The following is a 16,543-nucleotide window of genomic DNA, read 5'->3' as shown; positions in this document are numbered from 1 at the left end:
CAGTGCTGTGCTGCAGGCGAGCTCCACAGGCTGGTCAGCGGGGCCAGCCAGCCTCCTCCTCCTCCTCCTCTTGGGGTGGATCAGCTTCTTGGTTTGGGGTTTGATTCTTTTATCATTTTTATTTTATTTTTAATCAAAGAAGTCCTATCTTTCTCACGCATCATAAAATAGTAATGAGCTGGGTCAGCCTGGCCTGGGGTGCCCATGGCTGAGCAGGGGGTGCGTCGCTGTGCCGGGGAATGCTCGCGGAAGGATGAGCTGAACCCTGTGCCACGACGAACTTCTCTGCTTCTCAGCGAGCACCAGGGTTGGGGAGGTCGATTTAAAGCAAAACCCCCTTCCCGTGGGGTGTTTTGACGAGAGTAGGGTGTGTTCTCTGTCCCGGCTGCTCCTTGGGACTGTGCAGGAATGGCCCCGCTGGCCTCACGCTGGCACTCCAGCCTGGACACTGTTGGAAAAGCTAAAAAAGTTTAAAAAAAAAAATAATAAAAAGAAAAAGAAAAGAAAAAAAAGAGCGCCAGGAATAGTTAATAGTTAAAAAAAAAATCGGTGAACTCTCAAATCTAATTTTTTACTAAATTTTTGATACAGACTCCGATTGTTTTATTAAAAAAAAAAGACTTAAAAACCGGTGTGCGGCTGCCAGCAGTTTGTACGGGCTCAGCCCCCTCGGGCCGGCCCCGGGAGACCTGCCACGGTACCGGTACCGTCCCCATCCCCTCTGCTCCGAGCCCAGGCATCCCCGGCCGGGATTTGCCCGTGTGCGCCCCGAGTGGAGGGCTGACCCCGCACACCGGGGCCGGACCCGCCGCTTCACGCCGGGACGGCGCTGCCCGGGCACCGGGGTGGCCCCGGGAGGGCAGGGGGTGGGGGTGGGGTGGGACGGTGCTCAACCCCCAGTTCCGGTCTCGGCGCCGCGGGGCCGAGAAGAAAATAAACCCGCGCGGGGATGCCGGTGCCGGTCCGGGGGAGGCGCTGGGGCGGCCCCGGTGCGGGGGATGCCCGGAGCCAGCGCGGCCCCGCCCCCGCTCCCATCGCGGCGGGGCCGCCCCGGGGCGGCGGCGGGGCGGGGGCGCCCCCTGCCGGCGGCCGCGGGCCGTGACGCCATCGCCCGGCCGGCCCCGCCCCGGAGCGGCGGCCGCGCGGCGCCGCCATGTCGGGAGCGGCGGGGCCGGGTCCGCCCGCCGGGCCGGGCCGCTCCCCACTGCCCTGCGCCCCCCGCCCCGCCGCCCCTCTCCAGCTGGCCGGGGGAGCCGAGCCCGCACGGCCCGGCGTCGCCGTCATCGACCTCCGCTTCCCCCGCGGCGCTGCCGCCGACGTGAGTGCGGCCGCGCCCGCCGCGGTACCGGCGGGGGGGTCCCGGGGTGGTCCCCAGGAGTCACAGGCGGATGACGGGGGCGGTACCGGCGGGGGTTGTGCTGGGGTGGTCCCGGAGGAAGACAGGGGCCGTGCCGGGGACGGTGCAGGGCCGGGGGTGGTGTCGGTCCCGGGGCAGGACGGGGGATGCCGGTGCCGGTATGGGGGGAACCCGGGGGCGGTCCCAGGGCAGAAGGGATGCCGTGGGCGGTATGGGGAAGATGTGAGGGGCGGTCCCGGGCGGAGGGGATGCCGGTAACGGGTGGATGCCGGTACTGGGGTACCTCCCTTACCGATGCTGGGCGGGATGCTGGGGATGCAGTGCCCGTCCCAGTAGAGTGGGGGATGCCCGTGCGGGTCCCGATATGGGGCTGTGCTGGTGCGGGTACGGGGGCGTACCGATCCCGCTGAGGGAGGGGGATTGCCGGTGCCCGTCCCAGTACTGGGGGGAGGATGCCGGTGTCGGTATCGGGGGGGTTGATGCTGGTGCAAGTATGGAGGGATGCTGTTGTGGGGCTGAGGTCGCCGGTCCCGCAGGTGCAGGAGATCGTGTTCAGGAACTTCTACACGGCGTTCCTGACCGTGAGGGTGCAGCGGCCCGGCCCCGGCGGCTCCCGGCGCTGGATGACCTGCCTGCGGGACCTGTGCCTGATGCCTTGCCCACACACCGAGGAGGGCTCCCAGGACTACTTCTGCCTCCGCCGGCACCAGGTCGGCATGTCCGGATGGGTCTGGCATCACCCCCCCGCTGGGGCTCACCTCGCTTTGCCCACACCCCAGGATGGCTCCTGCTCCAGGGGTCTGGTGCCCATGTCCCACTGATCCCCATGGCTGCAAGAGTCCCTGTGTCCCACTCAGCCCAGCCAGCCCTCACGGGATGATGCTTCCCTTGAGCTTCTTCCATCTGGGGTGGGTTGGGGGTTTTGGGAGGATACCCCAAAAGCTGCCCCCAGTCAGTGCCAGCCCCTGTGGTTACACTCCCTGGCCCTTGTCCTGCAGATGCTGTGTGATGTGGACCAGGTGACAGCAATGCGGTTCATCCTGCGACAGCCCTCCCCAGTTTGGCTCCACTTCACCATCGAGGACCTGCAGATTTTCCCCCCTGGACAGAAGGTGAGCAGGTGCCAGAGCTACCCCACTGCCAGGCACAGGCAGGGGGCCTGGACAAGCCACTGTCCTGCTCTATACCTGCATTTCCCCCTACCGCTCTGGGGAGCACACACAGGGATGTGGCTCCAAGTCCTTGTCCTTTGCTGGGGCACTTGGGATCCACTTGTGCTCCAGTGGTGCTGGGGAAGGGACTGCTCCAACAGCCACTCAAAACACAGAATTCCCTACAAAACTCTCTTTAAGGATAGTAAAGTGACACTTCCAAAGCAGTATCACTAGGGGTAGGCTCTAAGCCCCAGCACACTGCCTGGTGTAAAGGATGGAGATAGGTTTGGGAACACCCTGTGTGACCCTCTGGATCTGTTTCAGAGTCCTCAGAAGGATTTTCCCTCCTGGCTCTCCCAGCTGACCCCTCCGGAGCAGCCAGCCAGCCTGCATGGGGTGAGTAATCACTGCTGAGGTCCTGGGGGAAGGAGGGGCTTCTGTGGGGTGCCAGCCATGAGCATCCATCAGGAAGCTGCCAGGCCCATGCCTGCCTTGTTGGCTCCAGGCTTTCACCAGGAATAGCTATGGAGCCCTGAAATAACCCGCCTTGTGATGGAAGTAGTTTGCAGTACTAAGAAAAATATCTCCATGGGGATGTGCTATTTGAGGTGACACTTAAGTCTATTTGCCCTCTAGTCTGGGGACAGGAACGTCACCAAGGGAGAAGTGGGTGCACAGTGCCACTCAGCAGACAGGGGGGATGCAATGGGATGGGACAGGAACAAGAACATCCCCGTGGGAGCAGTGGGTGCACAGCATGGTGCAGTGGCAGGTGGGATGTGTGGGAACAGGGACAGGGACATCACTGCAGGAGCAGTGGGTGCACAGCATCGCTCGGGGTGGGTGGGACTTGTGGGGACAGGGCTGGTTCCCAGTACTTTGCCGAGGGTGTGCTCTGGGAAACACGTTGCCCAGCCAGGACAGCATGTGGGCAGAGAGGCATCACAGCCACAGCACGTGTTTACAGATTGCCAGCCACATCTGCCTGGCAGATGGTGGCCTTTGGTGGGCAAAGTTCGGGCAGAGCAGGGCCAGGATGGGAGCTGGCTCGCCCATGGGAACCTGCTGAATCAACTGGAGGTGCTGCCTGCAAGAGGGTGGCACACACCCCACACCTGCCAGGGCAGTTCTGCAACTGGGCTTCCATGCTACGGTGCTCACACTGCACCAGCAGTGAGGCTGCTGTTCCCAGTCCTTGCCCAGCTGTGTGACAGTTTGGGGAGGGCATCCCAATCCCTTGTTGATTGCTTGGATCACGTTCCCTGTGGCAAGGAGTATCTGGGGCAGATGCCAGCGGTTGCCCTGAGATTGGCTCTTCCCAATATCACCACGAGGCACCCCTCAGCCCAGTGCTACAGAGCTGTGCCCCCATGAGAGTTGTGCCCCAGCCAGGAGAGCTGCTGCTGAGCCCACACGTCCCACCTGGCTAAAGGTTCCTGGGGTGAACCAGCCTGTGTGCCCAGGATTCTGCACCCAAGCCCAGGGAGCGTCACAAAGTGAGGCTGTTGGGAAACTCTGGACTGCGTGATTAGGTTTTTAATAATTAGCCAGCAATCAGCTTTCTGTCCTCATCCTGGCCACCTGCCAGCAGAGGTGGGCTGTGTTGGCACCGCAGCACCCAGAGATCAGGGTCACTCACCCATGTCCCCAGTGGTTTGTTTTCCTAGAGAGGGGCCCTGCTTACCTCATGTTGGGAAACCACCAACTGCTTAGGAATGTGGGCACCATCACGTGCCTGGCTCCCTGGGAGGTAGAGCCATCCAGCCATACCACTGCCCAAACCCAGGATCATCCAGCCCATGTGGGCCATCCCTGCTCCACCGCATTGTGCCCACTTCTTTCCAGGAGCTCCCTGATCCAGAGAAGGTGTCGACAGAGGTCCAGCAAATGTGGGTGCTGACAGAGGTGATCCGGGCTCGCCAGGCAGCTGCCCGCATCGGGCGCTTCGACGTGAGTCCCACCACCCTGCTGACAGGGACCCTGGCCTTGCCACATGGCTCAGGAGCCCTCCCAGAGGGGCTGCTCCCAGCAGCACGGGGCTGGAGCATCCCAGCAGTGCTGTGCAGACAGTGACAGTTGCTCTCTTCCCTAGGTGGATGGCTGCTATGATGTCAACCTGCTTTCCTACACCTGAGCCTGCTGGTGCTGGTGCCAGCTGGGGAGAAGTGCCCTTTCCATGCTCCCGGGGCCTGAGTGGACTCCTGCATTCCCGCTTCGGCCCCGCGGGGGTCCCAAGCCCTCCCTGTGCCCCATCCCTGACTCCCTCTGCTCTGCTCAGCAGCGAGGGGCAGCGCTGCCACTCCAGAGACCCCTGGGAGCCTCTCCTGGGCACGTCCCGTGGGCAGAGCCCGGACACTGCAAGGGGGCGCGGGGGGACCGAGGCGTGCGGGGGTGCTGGAGGGGTAACCACTAAAAGCTGCTACGTTGGCCCTGCCTGTGCCCGCCTGTCTCTGGGGGATGGGGGTGGCCGTGCCGGCAGCCCCGGGGAGGCGGTGCCGAGGGCGGGCCGGGCCGGGGGCGGGGGCCGGGGCCAGGGCCGGGCGGACTCCATGTCCCAGGCGCCCCGGGGCCGTTACGAGCCGTGCCGGGAGGGAGGAGGAAGAGGAAGATGCTGCGGGCGGGCTGCCGCGCCGTGCTGTCCCGCCGCCCCCCGGGCTCGGCCCCGCGGAGAGGGGCCGGGGGCACCGGGGCCGGGGAGGAGGGGCTGAAGCAGACGCCGCTGGATGCCCTGCACCGGGCCCGCGGCGGGCGGATGGTGCCGTTCGCCGGCTGGACCCTTCCGCTGCACTACGGGCAGGGCCACCTCCAGTCACACCTGCACACCCGCCGCCACTGCTCCCTCTTCGACGTCTCCCATATGCTGCAGGTAGCGGGGTCGGGATGAGGGGGCTGGAGCAGGGGGGCAGCCGCACCACCTCACAACCTCCCCGGCCCCTTGCAGACCCTGGTGTACGGCCGGGACCGCATCAGGTTCATGGAGAGCCTGGTGGTGGGGGACATCGCCGAGCTGAAGCCAGGACAGGTAGGGGGCACTGGACAGGCACCCGGCATCCAGTGGGGTCAGAGGTCCCCGGGATGCCCTGGGAGGGTCCAGGCAGCCTGCCAATGCTGCCGTGTCCCGCAGGGCACCCTGACGCTGCTCACCAACGAGAAGGGTGGCATCACGGACGACCTCATCGTCACAAACACGTCAGAAGATCACCTCTACGTGGTGTCCAACGCCGCCTGTGCTGACAAGGACTTGGCAATCTTGAGGGTATGGGGCTGCCTGAGCCCCGTGGGAGGTGGGGACGGGCAGTGGGAATGAGTCCTTCTGCCTTTTGGTGACACCGGTGTTGCGCAGGGTGAGGTGGTCATGGCCACTTGTGAGGCTGGCAGTGGCCTGGCCCCTGTGCTAGCAGCCCACTGTCACCCTGGCAGGACAGAGCGGCGCAGCTGCAGGCCACGGGCAGTGACGTGCACCTGGAGGTGTCAGACAATGCGCTGCTGGCTCTGCAAGGTAGTGGGGGCCCCACATGGGCCTGCCCTTCTCCGGGTCCTCTCCCGGTGGATGTCACCGCCCTCCCCACCTCCCCCTCCTTCCCTGGGCACTGCTGTCTTCCAGCCACCTGCCTCCCCAGGTCCCTCCATGGCACGGGTTCTGCAGGCAGGGCTGTCGGATGACCTGGCCAAGCTCTCCTTTATGAATAGCATCTCCACGACCGTCTTCGGCGTGCCGGGCTGCCGGGTCACGCGCTGTGGTTACACCGGCGAGGATGGCGTGGAGGTACCCAGGGAACTGTGCCAGCATCCCCACTGTGGTACCAAGGCAGTGGAAGGCCGTGCCCCGCTGACCCTGCCCGTGTCCCGCCATAGATCTCGGTGCCTGCGGCGCGGGCAGTGGAGCTGGCCGAGCAGCTCCTGGGTGTCCCCGATGTGTGGCTAGCAGGGCTGGCAGCCAGGGACAGCCTGCGCCTGGAGGCCGGGCTCTGCCTCTACGGCAACGACATCGACGAGACTGTCACCCCTGCCGAGGCCGGGCTGATGTGGACTCTGGGTAGGTCCACCTCCTCCTTGGTGCAGGCAGAGTAGTAAGGTCTCCCCAGTGGGTACAAGGGGACCAGTCAGGCATCACTAACCCTCACCCATCTCTACCCTGCAGGGAAGCGCCGGCGTGTGGCCATGGACTTCCCTGGTGCTGCTGTCATCATGGCACAAGTGAAACAGAAGCCAAGGCGCAAGCGCGTGGGGCTGACATCGGTGGGACCCGCCATCCGGCCCCACATGGCCATCCTGGGCCCCGAAGGCAGGCCTGTGGGTAGGTGGGGGCAGTGGGGCTGGCACGGGCATGACCCTGAGCTGTGGCCATGGCATTGAGAGGGGCTGGCCGGGCCCCATTCACCTCCCCGTATCCTCACATCCCAGGCACAGTGACCAGTGGATGTCCCTCGCCCTGCCTGGGCAAGAACATCGCCATGGGCTACGTGGAGGCAGCGCACAGCCGGGCTGGCACCGAGCTCACCGTCGAGGTACGGAAGAAGCAGCACCCTGCCATCATCACCAAGATGCCCTTTGTGCCCACCCAGTACTACATGGCCAAGTGAGGCCAGCCCATGCTGTGGGCACAGTCCCTTGGCTCCAATAAACACCCTGTCCCGTTTCCCTGGCCTCCTCTCTGGTTACGGTGGCAATGCCAAAACAAGGAGCAGCAGGTGGGCACAGCACTTTAATGGTGTTGGCAGTACCCAGCTGGCGGTCCTGGTGCTGCTCACTCCCGGTGTGTCTTCATGGGCTCTGTTGTGGGGCCATCCCTGCAAGAGAGAGGCAGCATGAGCAGGGCTGGGGCAGCAGCCAGCACAGCACCCGGGGACCGAGGCAGGCACCAGCCTGTCCGTGTGGGGCGGGCAGGCCTGGGGACCCTTATTGGGCCATACTGCTCTGGGGTGCAGCTGGGCAGGGTGGGGGGCTCAAAGGTCGGGGGCACAGCTTGGGGGACACTTGTCAGAAGCCACAGCTGGGGGTGCTAACCGGGGCCGGTGTCGCAGAGGCCCCATCCGGACCGTACGGGGCAGGCGAGCAGTCACTGGGCTGTACTGGTGCAGGGTGCAGCTGGGAGGACGCTCACTGGGTGGCACTGGGCGGGGGTCGCTCACTGAGCTGCGCTCCGAGAGCGCTGTCCGGACGCGGGGAAGAGAAGCCGGGCAGGCCCGCGGGGGTCAGCGGGGAATCAGCGGTTTTGGGCCCGGTAGCGGTCGGGACTCACCGGGGCGGGCAGTGCCGCTCGGCGGCGCCGTTGCGTCCTGCTGGGCCGGCGGGGGACAGGGAGTGCGCTCGGGGCCGGGAGGGCGAGGCCCCGGAAGCGGTGCCGGGGGAGCGGCGGCCGGCGGGGCCGGTCCGGTAGCAGAGCGCGGCCACCGCCCCGCCGTAGGCGCGCCAGGCCAGGCGGACGCCCAGCAGGCTGATGCCCAACCAGAGCAGCAGCAGCTGGCACAGCGCGGCCCGCACGTCCTGTGCCGCCCACTCGGCCGCCAGCTCCCGGCCTAGCGCGGCCAGCGCCCGCCACGGCGGCTGCCAGCCCGCCGCCACCGCCGCCATGGCCGCGGGGTACCGGGGGAGGCTGCCGGAGGGGGCGGAGCCTCTGCCCGCCCTCACCGCCGCCACAGCGCGGACCCCGGGGGCGGGGCCTCCCCGCTCCGCCTGTGCTGTGGGGCGTGGCCTCAGGGGCGGGGGCTGCCCCGTACCGCCGCCATCTGAGCTGTCGGGGCGGGGCCTTGTGGGATTGGCTCCTCCCCGGGGCGGGGCTGGTGGGTGGGTGGGGCCGTCATGGCGGGAAGCGAAGAGGATTCACGGTACTCGCGGCAGCTGTGAGTGCGGGCACCGGCACCAGGGACCGGGACAGGGCGCGGTGCAGCGGTGCCGGCCCCCGCTGACGGCCCCGCCGGTACCCGCAGGTATGTGCTGGGCGGCGGCGCGCGGCGGCTGCCCGGGTCGGCGGTGCTCGTGTCGGGGCTGCGCGGGACCGGAGCACAGGTGGCGACGGCGCTGGTGCTGGCGGGGACCGGGCGCGTCGTCCTGCACGACTGCGGTGCCGCCTGCACGGCCGACCGCACCCACCAGGTACCGGCGGGGCCGGGCGGGGCATCTGAGGGCAGGTACGGGTGAGGTTCACTGTAACAGGTACAGGTGAGGATCTCATAACAGGAACTAGTGAAAATGCCGGCAGTGGGTGCAGATATGGGTGGGGATCCCGATAATAGGTACCGTCAGGGGCCCCGGTAACAGGTAGAGGTACAGGCTGGTGTCCCAGTAACAAGTATGGGCACAAGTCCCAGAGTACTGGTATGGATGAGGGGCCCCATAATGTGTATAGGTATTGATAAGGGTTCCAGTAATAGGTATGGACTCATGTGGGGGTCCAGTACCAGGTACGAGTAAGGATGGGAATCCCCATAATGAGTACAGACTGCAATCCCAGTAACAGGTACAGTTATGGATGGGAAGGCCCCATAACATATACAGGTACATACGAGGATCTTGGTACAGGTGCACACTCAGGCAGGAGTCCCAGTAACAGGTATGGATGTGCCTGGATGTCACAGTAATAGGTGCAGGTGCAGTTGGGAGAATCCCTGTTTGCAGGTATGGGTTTGGGGTGAGGGGGTTCCAATCACCTGTACAAGCTGGGGAGTCTGGTAAGGCACGGGGTGCCCTTCGTTGTCACAGGTAAGGTCCTTAGCAGAGGCCCTCTCCCCAGTGCAGACAGAGCCTGTGGTGCACCCCACAGTGGTGAGCTGCACCCCAGACCCACAGGGTGCCCACCATATGTCCACTCTGCAGTTCCTCCTGGAAGAGAGTGATCTAGGCCAGAACCGTGCCAAGGCATCCCAGCGGGCCCTGGCTGAGCTGAACCCCCGTGTGGTGGTCGAGTCTCACTCCGGGGAGCTGTCGGAGGCCTTCCTTTCCTCCTTCCAGGTGAGCCTGCATCCCGGCACCGGGGGGACCCTCGGGATGGCAGCGCTCACTGACAGACCTGGCACAGGTGGTGGTGCTGACTGAGTCCCCGCTGGAGGAGCAGCTCCGCATCGGGGACTTCTGCCATGCCCAGGGCATCTGCTTCATCGTGGCTGACACCAAGGGGCTGGCAGGGTAAGGGGTCTCATGGGGTTCTGCACTGGCTGTGGGTCACCTTGTACCCAGAGCCCCAGCCCTGCACTGCAGCCCATGTCCCCCGTAGCCCACTGGCAGGGCTGCTCAGCCTGGGCAGGACATGGCAGTGCTGGGGCAGCTTGGTGGGGCACTTCCTCTGGCAAAACCCCGCCTGTCCTCTCCAGACAGCTGTTCTGTGACTTCGGGGAGCGCTTTGTCGTTGATGACCCAGCAGAAGGGGATCCAGTGTCTGCTGCTGTGGAGCACATCTCCCAGGTAGGAGGGAGGGCAGCCCTTGCAGGTCCCCCAAAATGTTGCTGCCTCTTCCACTGGCTGTATGCCACCGTAGTCCAGTGCCCCGCTCTCATGTAGCCTTCCCCTCCTCAGGGCAACCCAGGAGTGGTGACATACATGGGGACAGAGAACAGCCATGGCCACCTCTTCCATGATGGTGACGTGGTGACGTTTTCTGGCGTGCAGGGGATGACAGAGCTGAACGGCCAGGAGCCTGTCCCTGTGCGTGTGCTCGGTGAGACCTCCAGGGGGATCCTGGCTGCCCTAGCTCAGAGTTCAGGAACTCACGGGTCCTTGGGTCCTTGGCGGTGACCGTGATGTGACATCTGTGCTCCTCTTGTCCCCAGATACCTTCAGGCTGGAGATCAGTGACACCAGCTCCTTCTCGCCCTACCGCTGTGGGGGTCTGGTTTCACAGGTGCAGCAGCCCCAGGAGTGTTCCCATGTGAGTCCTTCTCAGCCCCACAGTGCTGCCACCCGGGCTGGGGTACTGCTGTGCCATGCCGGGCCCCAGGATAGCACTCACCCAGTCCCTGGTGTTATGCTGGCAGAAGCCCCTGAGCCAGGCACTGGAGGAGCCCAAAATCCAGGTGGCAAATCCCGAGGATCTGCCACGCAGCTGCAGCCTGCACGCCGCCTTCCGGGCCCTCCACGCTTTCCGCAGGGAGCGGGGCCGCCTGCCGCGGCCCAGGGCACCCGTAAGTCTGTGTCCTGCTCCTGCCGGCCCTGCCGAACCGCCCCACCCTGCCGGGCACTGCCTCTCCCCTCTGCCCGCAGGCGGATGCCGAGCGGGTGCTGGAGCTGGCGCGGAGCCTGGGAGCACAGCGGGATCCCCTGGATGAGGACATCGTGCACGCCTTCGCCAGCGTGAGCGCGGGGGACCTGTGCCCCGTGGCCGCCGTGGTCGGGGCACTGGCAGCCCAGGAGGTGCTGAAGGTGAGCGGGGCGGGGTCCCGCTGGCCAGGGCTGTCCGCTGGCGTTTGGTGGCCACGAGAGGGCACTTGCTGCCCGCCTGGGGACGCCGGGTCCGGCGGCAGGGCTGGGGCGAGGTGAGGGGGAGCGCCCCGCTGGCTCCCTGCCCACGGGCTGTTCGCCCCAGGCCATCACGGGGAAGTTCGTGCCCCTGGAGCAGTGGTTGTACTTCGATGCCCTGGAGTGCCTGGCGCTGGCGGGGGCTGCGCAGCTGACAGAGACGGACTGTGCCCCGGTGAGACCCCGTGTCCAGGCCCTCCCGACTGCCTGGCGTGCCGTGGCTGCTGTGCTCACACAGCTCTTTGTCCCGGCAGAGAGGCTCTCGCTACGATGGCCAAATTGCCGTCTTCGGGGCCAATTTCCAGGAGAAGCTGGGTCGCCAGAAGTACCTGGTGGTGAGTAGGGAGGGGCCATGGCACTGGGAGGCTGCGGACCATCCAACTGGTGCGGGGAGCTGCAGCATCTCTGCCCTGACAGGTGGGAGCTGGTGCCATCGGCTGCGAGCTGCTGAAAAACTTTGCCATGATGGGGCTGGCAGCAGGGCCGGATGGGGAGCTCATCGTCACTGACATGGACACTGTTGCCCTCTCCAACCTCCATCAGCAGCTTCTCTATCGCTCAGCAGATATATCAGTGAGGCAGCATGAGCCAGGGGCTGCGCTCCCCCCAAAGGGCATCCTGGCTGTCCCAGGGGCTCTCTAGGGCTGCCCACCCCTTCTCTGCCCCGGCAGGAGCCCAAGTCGGTGGTGGCCGCAGCAGCCGTGCAGCACATGAACCCTGATGTCAGAGTGACAGCTCACCAGAACCAGGTGGGACCTGCTACCGAGACGCTCTACAAGGACAGCTTCTTCCGGCACCTGGATGGCGTTGCCAGCGCCCTGGACACGATGGAGGCCCGTGAGTGCCAGGAAGGGCAAGGGGGCCAAGCCCCTGGACCTGCTCCCTGGGTCCACAGCACTCCTGGCTCCTTGCAGGCACCTACTTGGAGAGACGCTGTCTCCGCTGTCGCACACCACTGCTGGACTCGGGCACAGAGGGGACACAGGGGAACGTGATGCCCATGGTACCATCCCTGACCGAGCCTCTAGCACCAGCCAGCACCCCCAGGGATGGCACCTTCCCCATGTGTACCCTGCGGCACTTCCCCCGCACCATCCAGCACACACTGCAGGTAGGCTGAGCTGCCCCAACCACAGCACCCAGCGAGGAGGCACCAGGACCTTTGTCTTCCTTCCCCTTGTGTCCTCCAGTGGTGAGCCATGGGCAGGATATGGCCCCAGCTGCTTCCTGCTGGCAGCCTGAGTAATGCTGCTGGCCCTGCCAGAGCCTCCCCCTCCCCCTGGGCTTGGGGGCATAAGGGGGAGGTTCCAGTGCTCAACACCCATTTCTCCTCCACAGTGGGCCCACGATGAGTTTGAGGGGCTTTTCCAGCTACCTGCAGAACAAGTCAACCAGTTCATGGAGTGAGTGGGCTTTAGGGGTAGTGACACTGGGAGAGGAGCTTCCAGCTCTGCCAGGGCACTGCTGGGAATGGGGAGAGGGTGCCAGACTGCCACGTCCCACCTAGATGTCTCACAGGATTGCTCTTGGGCCAGCACCAGCAGCTGCCTGATTTTGCAGGGACCCAGCTTTCCTGGAGCAGCAGCTGCCTGGGAAGGTCCTGGAGCAGGTGTGGGAGAGCCTGCGGGAGCGGCCGCGGGACTGGCAGGACTGTGTGTGCTGGGCACGGCGGCGCTGGCAGCACTGCTACCACGATGCCATCACTCAGCTGCTGCACATCTACCCCCCGGAGCATGTGAGCCCAGCACCACAGGGCTGGCACCCCCTGCATGCCCGTCCCTCCACTAGCCACCTCACTGCAGCTGGGGGCACACGCTCCTGGGCCTGACTCTTCTCTCCCTGTACCAGGAAACCAGCCCAGGTGTCCCCTTCTGGGCAGGGGACAGGAGCTGTCCCCATCCACTGATATTCAACCCTGACAATGTGAGTGCAGGGGGGAGAGCTGTGGGGTCTCATGTGGGAATGGTATGGGCAGAGGGGGAGCCAAGCCTGTGCTGGGCATACTGGGAATACTGCACTGTAGTTGTGCTATGTCTGCCACAGCCTGTGCAGGGCTGCCAGGTCCTGGGCTGGGTCTGTCCCTGTCTCCCAGTCAGTGAGGGCACTGCAGGGGACAGCTTGCACATGCTCTGTGGCCAGAGGAGGAGGAGAGGCACCTCCACCTGCACTCTGGGGCAAAGCCAGGCAGTTCTACCAGCTCAGGGCAGTGCTGGCAGCCCTTGGCTATGTGGGACCACCCCAACAAGGCACCCCATGGCCACCCACCCCTGTTCTACTTTGCAGGACACCCACCTGGATTATGTCCTGGCTGCTGCCCACCTCTTTGCCCAAGTACATGGGGTGCCACCATGCAGGGACCGGGCGGCCATCCAGGCCATCCTCCGTGATGTGGTCCTGCCACCTTTTGCACCCCAGGAAGGGCTCCAGATTCCCCTCACAGAGGAACCCACAGACGAGGCACAAGTTCCCACAGGTGAGGTTCCCAGGTATGTTCCTGGGTCCAGCCTGGTGGTGGTGGGGCTGTGGCTTCTTGTCCCTGCTCCAGCACCCAAGTTGACCCAGACCAAGGTGGGGGCACCCCAGCAGTGCCACAGAGCAGAAGTATTGTGCCAGGCATCCCTGTGCCCCCAGATCACAGGCAGCTGACAGAGCTTACCCAGGACCTGGTGCAGTGGAGACAGGAGCTGGTGGGGGATGAGGACACACAAGCACCCTTGATGGAGCCCATCCACTTTGAGAAGGTAGCAGAGCAAAGCAGGTGGCCCTGCTCAGCCTGGGGGCGTTGATGTCCCCATGGGATGCAGATATCCCCCCACTCCTCCCCACAGGACGACGATGTCCACATAGACTTTATCACAGCAGCATCCAACCTGCGTGCAGAGAACTATGGCATCTCCCCTGCCAACTGGCTGACGGTGAGAGGGGCAGCCTGTGGGGTCAGGAGTCCCTGTCCTGTGTGGGGCAGCTGGTGACGCCCTCCTGTCCTCAGAGCAAGCGAATTGCTGGGAAGATCGTGCCCGCCATCATCACCACCACAGCAGCCGTGGCCGGGCTGGCGTGCCTGGAGGTCTACAAGCTGGTTTGGGGCTGCCAGGACCTCAGCTGCTACCGCAACAGCAACATCAACCTGTCTACCTGCCTGATGCTCCGTGTGCAGCCCCCGCCAGCCCCCACCTACCGGGTAGGACCCTCTTCCCTGGGAAAGTGCAGGTGGGGGACACCCAGGGGCCAGTGGCATCTGCTGCGGGACAATGTCAGGGGGACCCAGGGGAAAGGAGGTGGCCACACAGCAAGGGCTGCCCTGGCCATAGCATTCCAGAAATGGATCTGGGTGCTGCAGTGGGCTGGGAGTGCTGCCAGGCAGTGAGGAACCAGCTCCTTCCTCTGGCTGCCCCCCCAGCACTGAGACATTGCCACTGTCCCCTTTGCCCAGCTTCAGGCCCAGCTGTGATGCTCTGGGGTGCCCACGGGGCTGAGGCAGCCCCAGTGCCCCATGGCAGGCCCCACACTGAGCCCCACAGCCAGGGGTAGGAGCCGCTGCAGCCGCACTCATCTGGCTTATGGAAACCAGCTGCGGCAGGCAGAGAGCAGCTGGCACCGGGCCGGGAAGGGCCGCCTGGAGGAGCAGGGCCGGGGGTCCCGGCGGTGGGGAACCAGGGAGGGAGAGCGGGGGTGGGGGCAGGCCCAGATTGGGACCGTCTGGGCTATAGAGGCCCCTTTGTCTGGGGGTTTATGGCGTGCGAGGCAGCCCTTCCGGCACGGCAGGAAGCGCCGATTGGAACCAGATTGGCCCGGGGGGCCCAGGGCCGGGGGCAGGAAGAGGGGGAGGGAGGCGACTGCACTGCCTTGAGCTGGCTCCAGCACCACTTCGGGCTGATGGCTGCCCCACAGCCCCCTCAAGCCCCATGCCCAGCCCTGTGTCATCCTGGCTGCAGTGTCCCTGAGTTGGCATCATCCCTGGATGGAGGATGCTGCTGGGTTTGGCCATGCCCTCAGGTCCCTGCAGCAGCACCCAACACCTCCATGTGCCAGGGTGAGGACACCCGGTGTGACATTTCACAGCCGGCTGCTTGGCTGTGGTGGGAACACACGTCCCCAAGGCCTGCTTGGTGTGACCCATGTCCCCATGGGGACCTGGGGAGCCCATCCTAGGGGTCAGCCTTGTCCAGAGGAATATGCTTCCCAGGGCCAGAGCGATGCACTTAGGTGGTGGAGGGCCAGGCCATGGCTTTCCCTTTGTGCCCTGGTGAGGATGGGGTTAAACCCTTCTCTCCACCGGTGGGATAAGTGCAGGCAGCAGAAGGCGGAGGTGAGAAGGCAGCAGAAAGCAGGAGGGAGAGTGACCAGGTGTGAATACCCCTCCCGAGTGGGGCTGGGGCCAGGCGGGCAGTGCTGGCGCTGCCTGCAGCGAGGGCAGATGGCCGAGTAGCTCTGCCAGACGGCGTGGGGCCGCGTCCGGCGCTCGGCCCCGGGCTTGGCACCACACTGGTCTCCTTGGGCTGGAGCAGGGGTCGTGGGGCCACAGGCATGAGAAGAGATGATTGTGTGGGTCTGGGCAAAGCTTCAATGGCCTTTTGTGCGCCTGTCCTGGCCCGGGGCTAGGGGCAGCGCCGGCCCCACACTGACCCTTAAGTGGACCCCAGCAGTGCTGGGGGGATAGTTGTGTCCCCCACTGCCTCTGCACCACCATGGTGTCCCCATCACCCTGCCCATTTGCCTGCCCTGATGTCCCCCAGCCCTTGTGCTGCACCAGTCCCTGCCCCATGGGGCTGGTCAGCCAGGATCTGGGGGGCCAGTGCTGGCTGCTACCCCCTGGCAGTACGGCGGGCAGGAGTGGAGCTGCTGGAACCGGCTGGAGATGCGGGCAGTCGGTGCAGATGGGCAGGCCATGACGGTGCAGGAGGTGCTGGACTGGCTGCAGGTGAGCCCAGCTCTGTCAGCACTCAGGTCACCCTGGGGCATGCAGGGCCATATCCTGACACCCGCCTCTTGCAGAGGACACAAGGCTGGACCGTGACCATGCTCCTGTGTGGTGACATTGTGCTCTATGACAGCAAGGCAGATGCAGAGACACGGGCCTGGCAGCAGGCGCAGAGGTAGGTTCACGGCTCCAGGGCCCAATCCTGCCGGCTGGTGGGGGGGGGGGCTTCCAGCCCCCACTGCCTCAATCCTGAGCCACTCCAGCTGCAGTGCAGCTCCCAGACGGCTGCTGGATAAACATCCTGCCGGCAGCACTTCCCGTAGCAGGACCCCTGCCCGGCCCCTTGCTGCCGGCCCCTGCATCCCACCAGCCTGGCCGGACACCTCTGAGGGGCCCAAGACACCCCTGGAGCACTCAGCCAGCCTTGGGGGACAAGCCAATGTCCCCCAACCCCCCTTTTTCTGCTACAGGTTATCCAAGAGTTTGGAGGATGCCAGGATGCTGCAGCAGCAGGACCTGGAGCTGCTGTATATGTGCGAGGGAGAGGATGCTGAGGCTGAAGATATCCGTCCCCCTCTCCTGTGCTCCCTACCTTGAGCAAGGGGCCAACACCTCCTGCCCCATGCCCCATGCAATAAAAGCTGCAGGCTGCAATAGCCC

At 65.0% G+C, this 16,543-nt stretch overlaps 4 protein-coding genes across 9 annotated transcripts; 3 read left to right on the top strand and 1 right to left on the bottom strand.

The window, feature by feature from the left end:
- The first annotated feature begins 1,147 nt into the window (after positions 1-1,147).
- On the top strand, positions 1,148-4,940 carry NICN1 (nicolin 1, tubulin polyglutamylase complex subunit). Of its 2 annotated transcripts, none has more exons than XM_059856209.1 (6): positions 1,148-1,318; positions 1,894-2,067; positions 2,356-2,469; positions 2,836-2,907; positions 4,357-4,461; positions 4,604-4,940. In XM_059856209.1, the coding sequence occupies exons 1-6, from the start codon at positions 1,154-1,156 to the stop codon at positions 4,643-4,645; spliced, it is 672 nt and encodes a 223-aa protein (XP_059712192.1). In that variant the 5' UTR covers positions 1,148-1,153; the 3' UTR covers positions 4,646-4,940. The 2 variants fall into 2 exon arrangements, with proteins under 2 accessions (XP_059712192.1, XP_059712193.1); XM_059856210.1 differs by lacking the exon at positions 1,148-1,318 and adding an exon at positions 1,489-1,515.
- Positions 4,941-5,078: 138 nt separating this feature from the next.
- AMT (aminomethyltransferase) lies at positions 5,079-7,150 on the top strand. Its single transcript, XM_059856207.1, has 8 exons — positions 5,079-5,377; positions 5,453-5,533; positions 5,636-5,767; positions 5,932-6,010; positions 6,132-6,277; positions 6,367-6,547; positions 6,653-6,808; positions 6,916-7,150. Exons 1-8 carry the CDS (start codon positions 5,120-5,122, stop codon positions 7,092-7,094), a joined length of 1,212 nt encoding a protein of 403 aa, XP_059712190.1. The 5' UTR covers positions 5,079-5,119; the 3' UTR covers positions 7,095-7,150.
- A 53-nt stretch (positions 7,151-7,203) lies between these two features.
- Positions 7,204-8,136, bottom strand: TCTA (T cell leukemia translocation altered). Its single transcript, XM_059856211.1, has 2 exons — positions 7,754-8,136; positions 7,204-7,301 (listed from the first exon to the last, which is right to left on the bottom strand). Exons 1-2 carry the CDS (start codon positions 8,083-8,085, stop codon positions 7,259-7,261), a joined length of 375 nt encoding a protein of 124 aa, XP_059712194.1. The 5' UTR covers positions 8,086-8,136; the 3' UTR covers positions 7,204-7,258.
- A 166-nt stretch (positions 8,137-8,302) lies between these two features.
- UBA7 (ubiquitin like modifier activating enzyme 7) lies at positions 8,303-16,537 on the top strand. Of its 5 annotated transcripts, none has more exons than XM_059856204.1 (24): positions 8,303-8,354; positions 8,442-8,607; positions 9,328-9,462; positions 9,530-9,636; positions 9,822-9,912; positions 10,024-10,165; positions 10,278-10,375; positions 10,482-10,628; positions 10,708-10,866; positions 11,030-11,137; positions 11,217-11,297; positions 11,380-11,535; positions 11,634-11,799; positions 11,877-12,073; positions 12,301-12,365; positions 12,523-12,697; positions 12,811-12,885; positions 13,246-13,435; positions 13,594-13,703; positions 13,791-13,877; positions 13,952-14,143; positions 15,782-15,883; positions 15,958-16,058; positions 16,354-16,537. In XM_059856204.1, exons 1-24 carry the CDS (start codon positions 8,314-8,316, stop codon positions 16,478-16,480), a joined length of 3,018 nt encoding a protein of 1,005 aa, XP_059712187.1. In that variant the 5' UTR covers positions 8,303-8,313; the 3' UTR covers positions 16,481-16,537. The 5 variants fall into 5 exon arrangements, with proteins under 5 accessions (XP_059712187.1, XP_059712186.1, XP_059712185.1 ...); XM_059856203.1 differs by having other exon boundaries at positions 13,576-13,703; XM_059856202.1 differs by having other exon boundaries at positions 13,546-13,703.
- Positions 16,538-16,543: the final 6 nt, after the last annotated feature.

Source organism: Haemorhous mexicanus, chromosome 11, assembly GCF_027477595.1.
Source record: "Haemorhous mexicanus isolate bHaeMex1 chromosome 11, bHaeMex1.pri, whole genome shotgun sequence".
NCBI classification, from domain to species: Eukaryota; Metazoa; Chordata; class Aves; order Passeriformes; family Fringillidae; genus Haemorhous; species Haemorhous mexicanus.
Note: the sequence above shows the minus strand (reverse complement) of the source record. Positions and strands in the feature narration are given on the sequence as shown.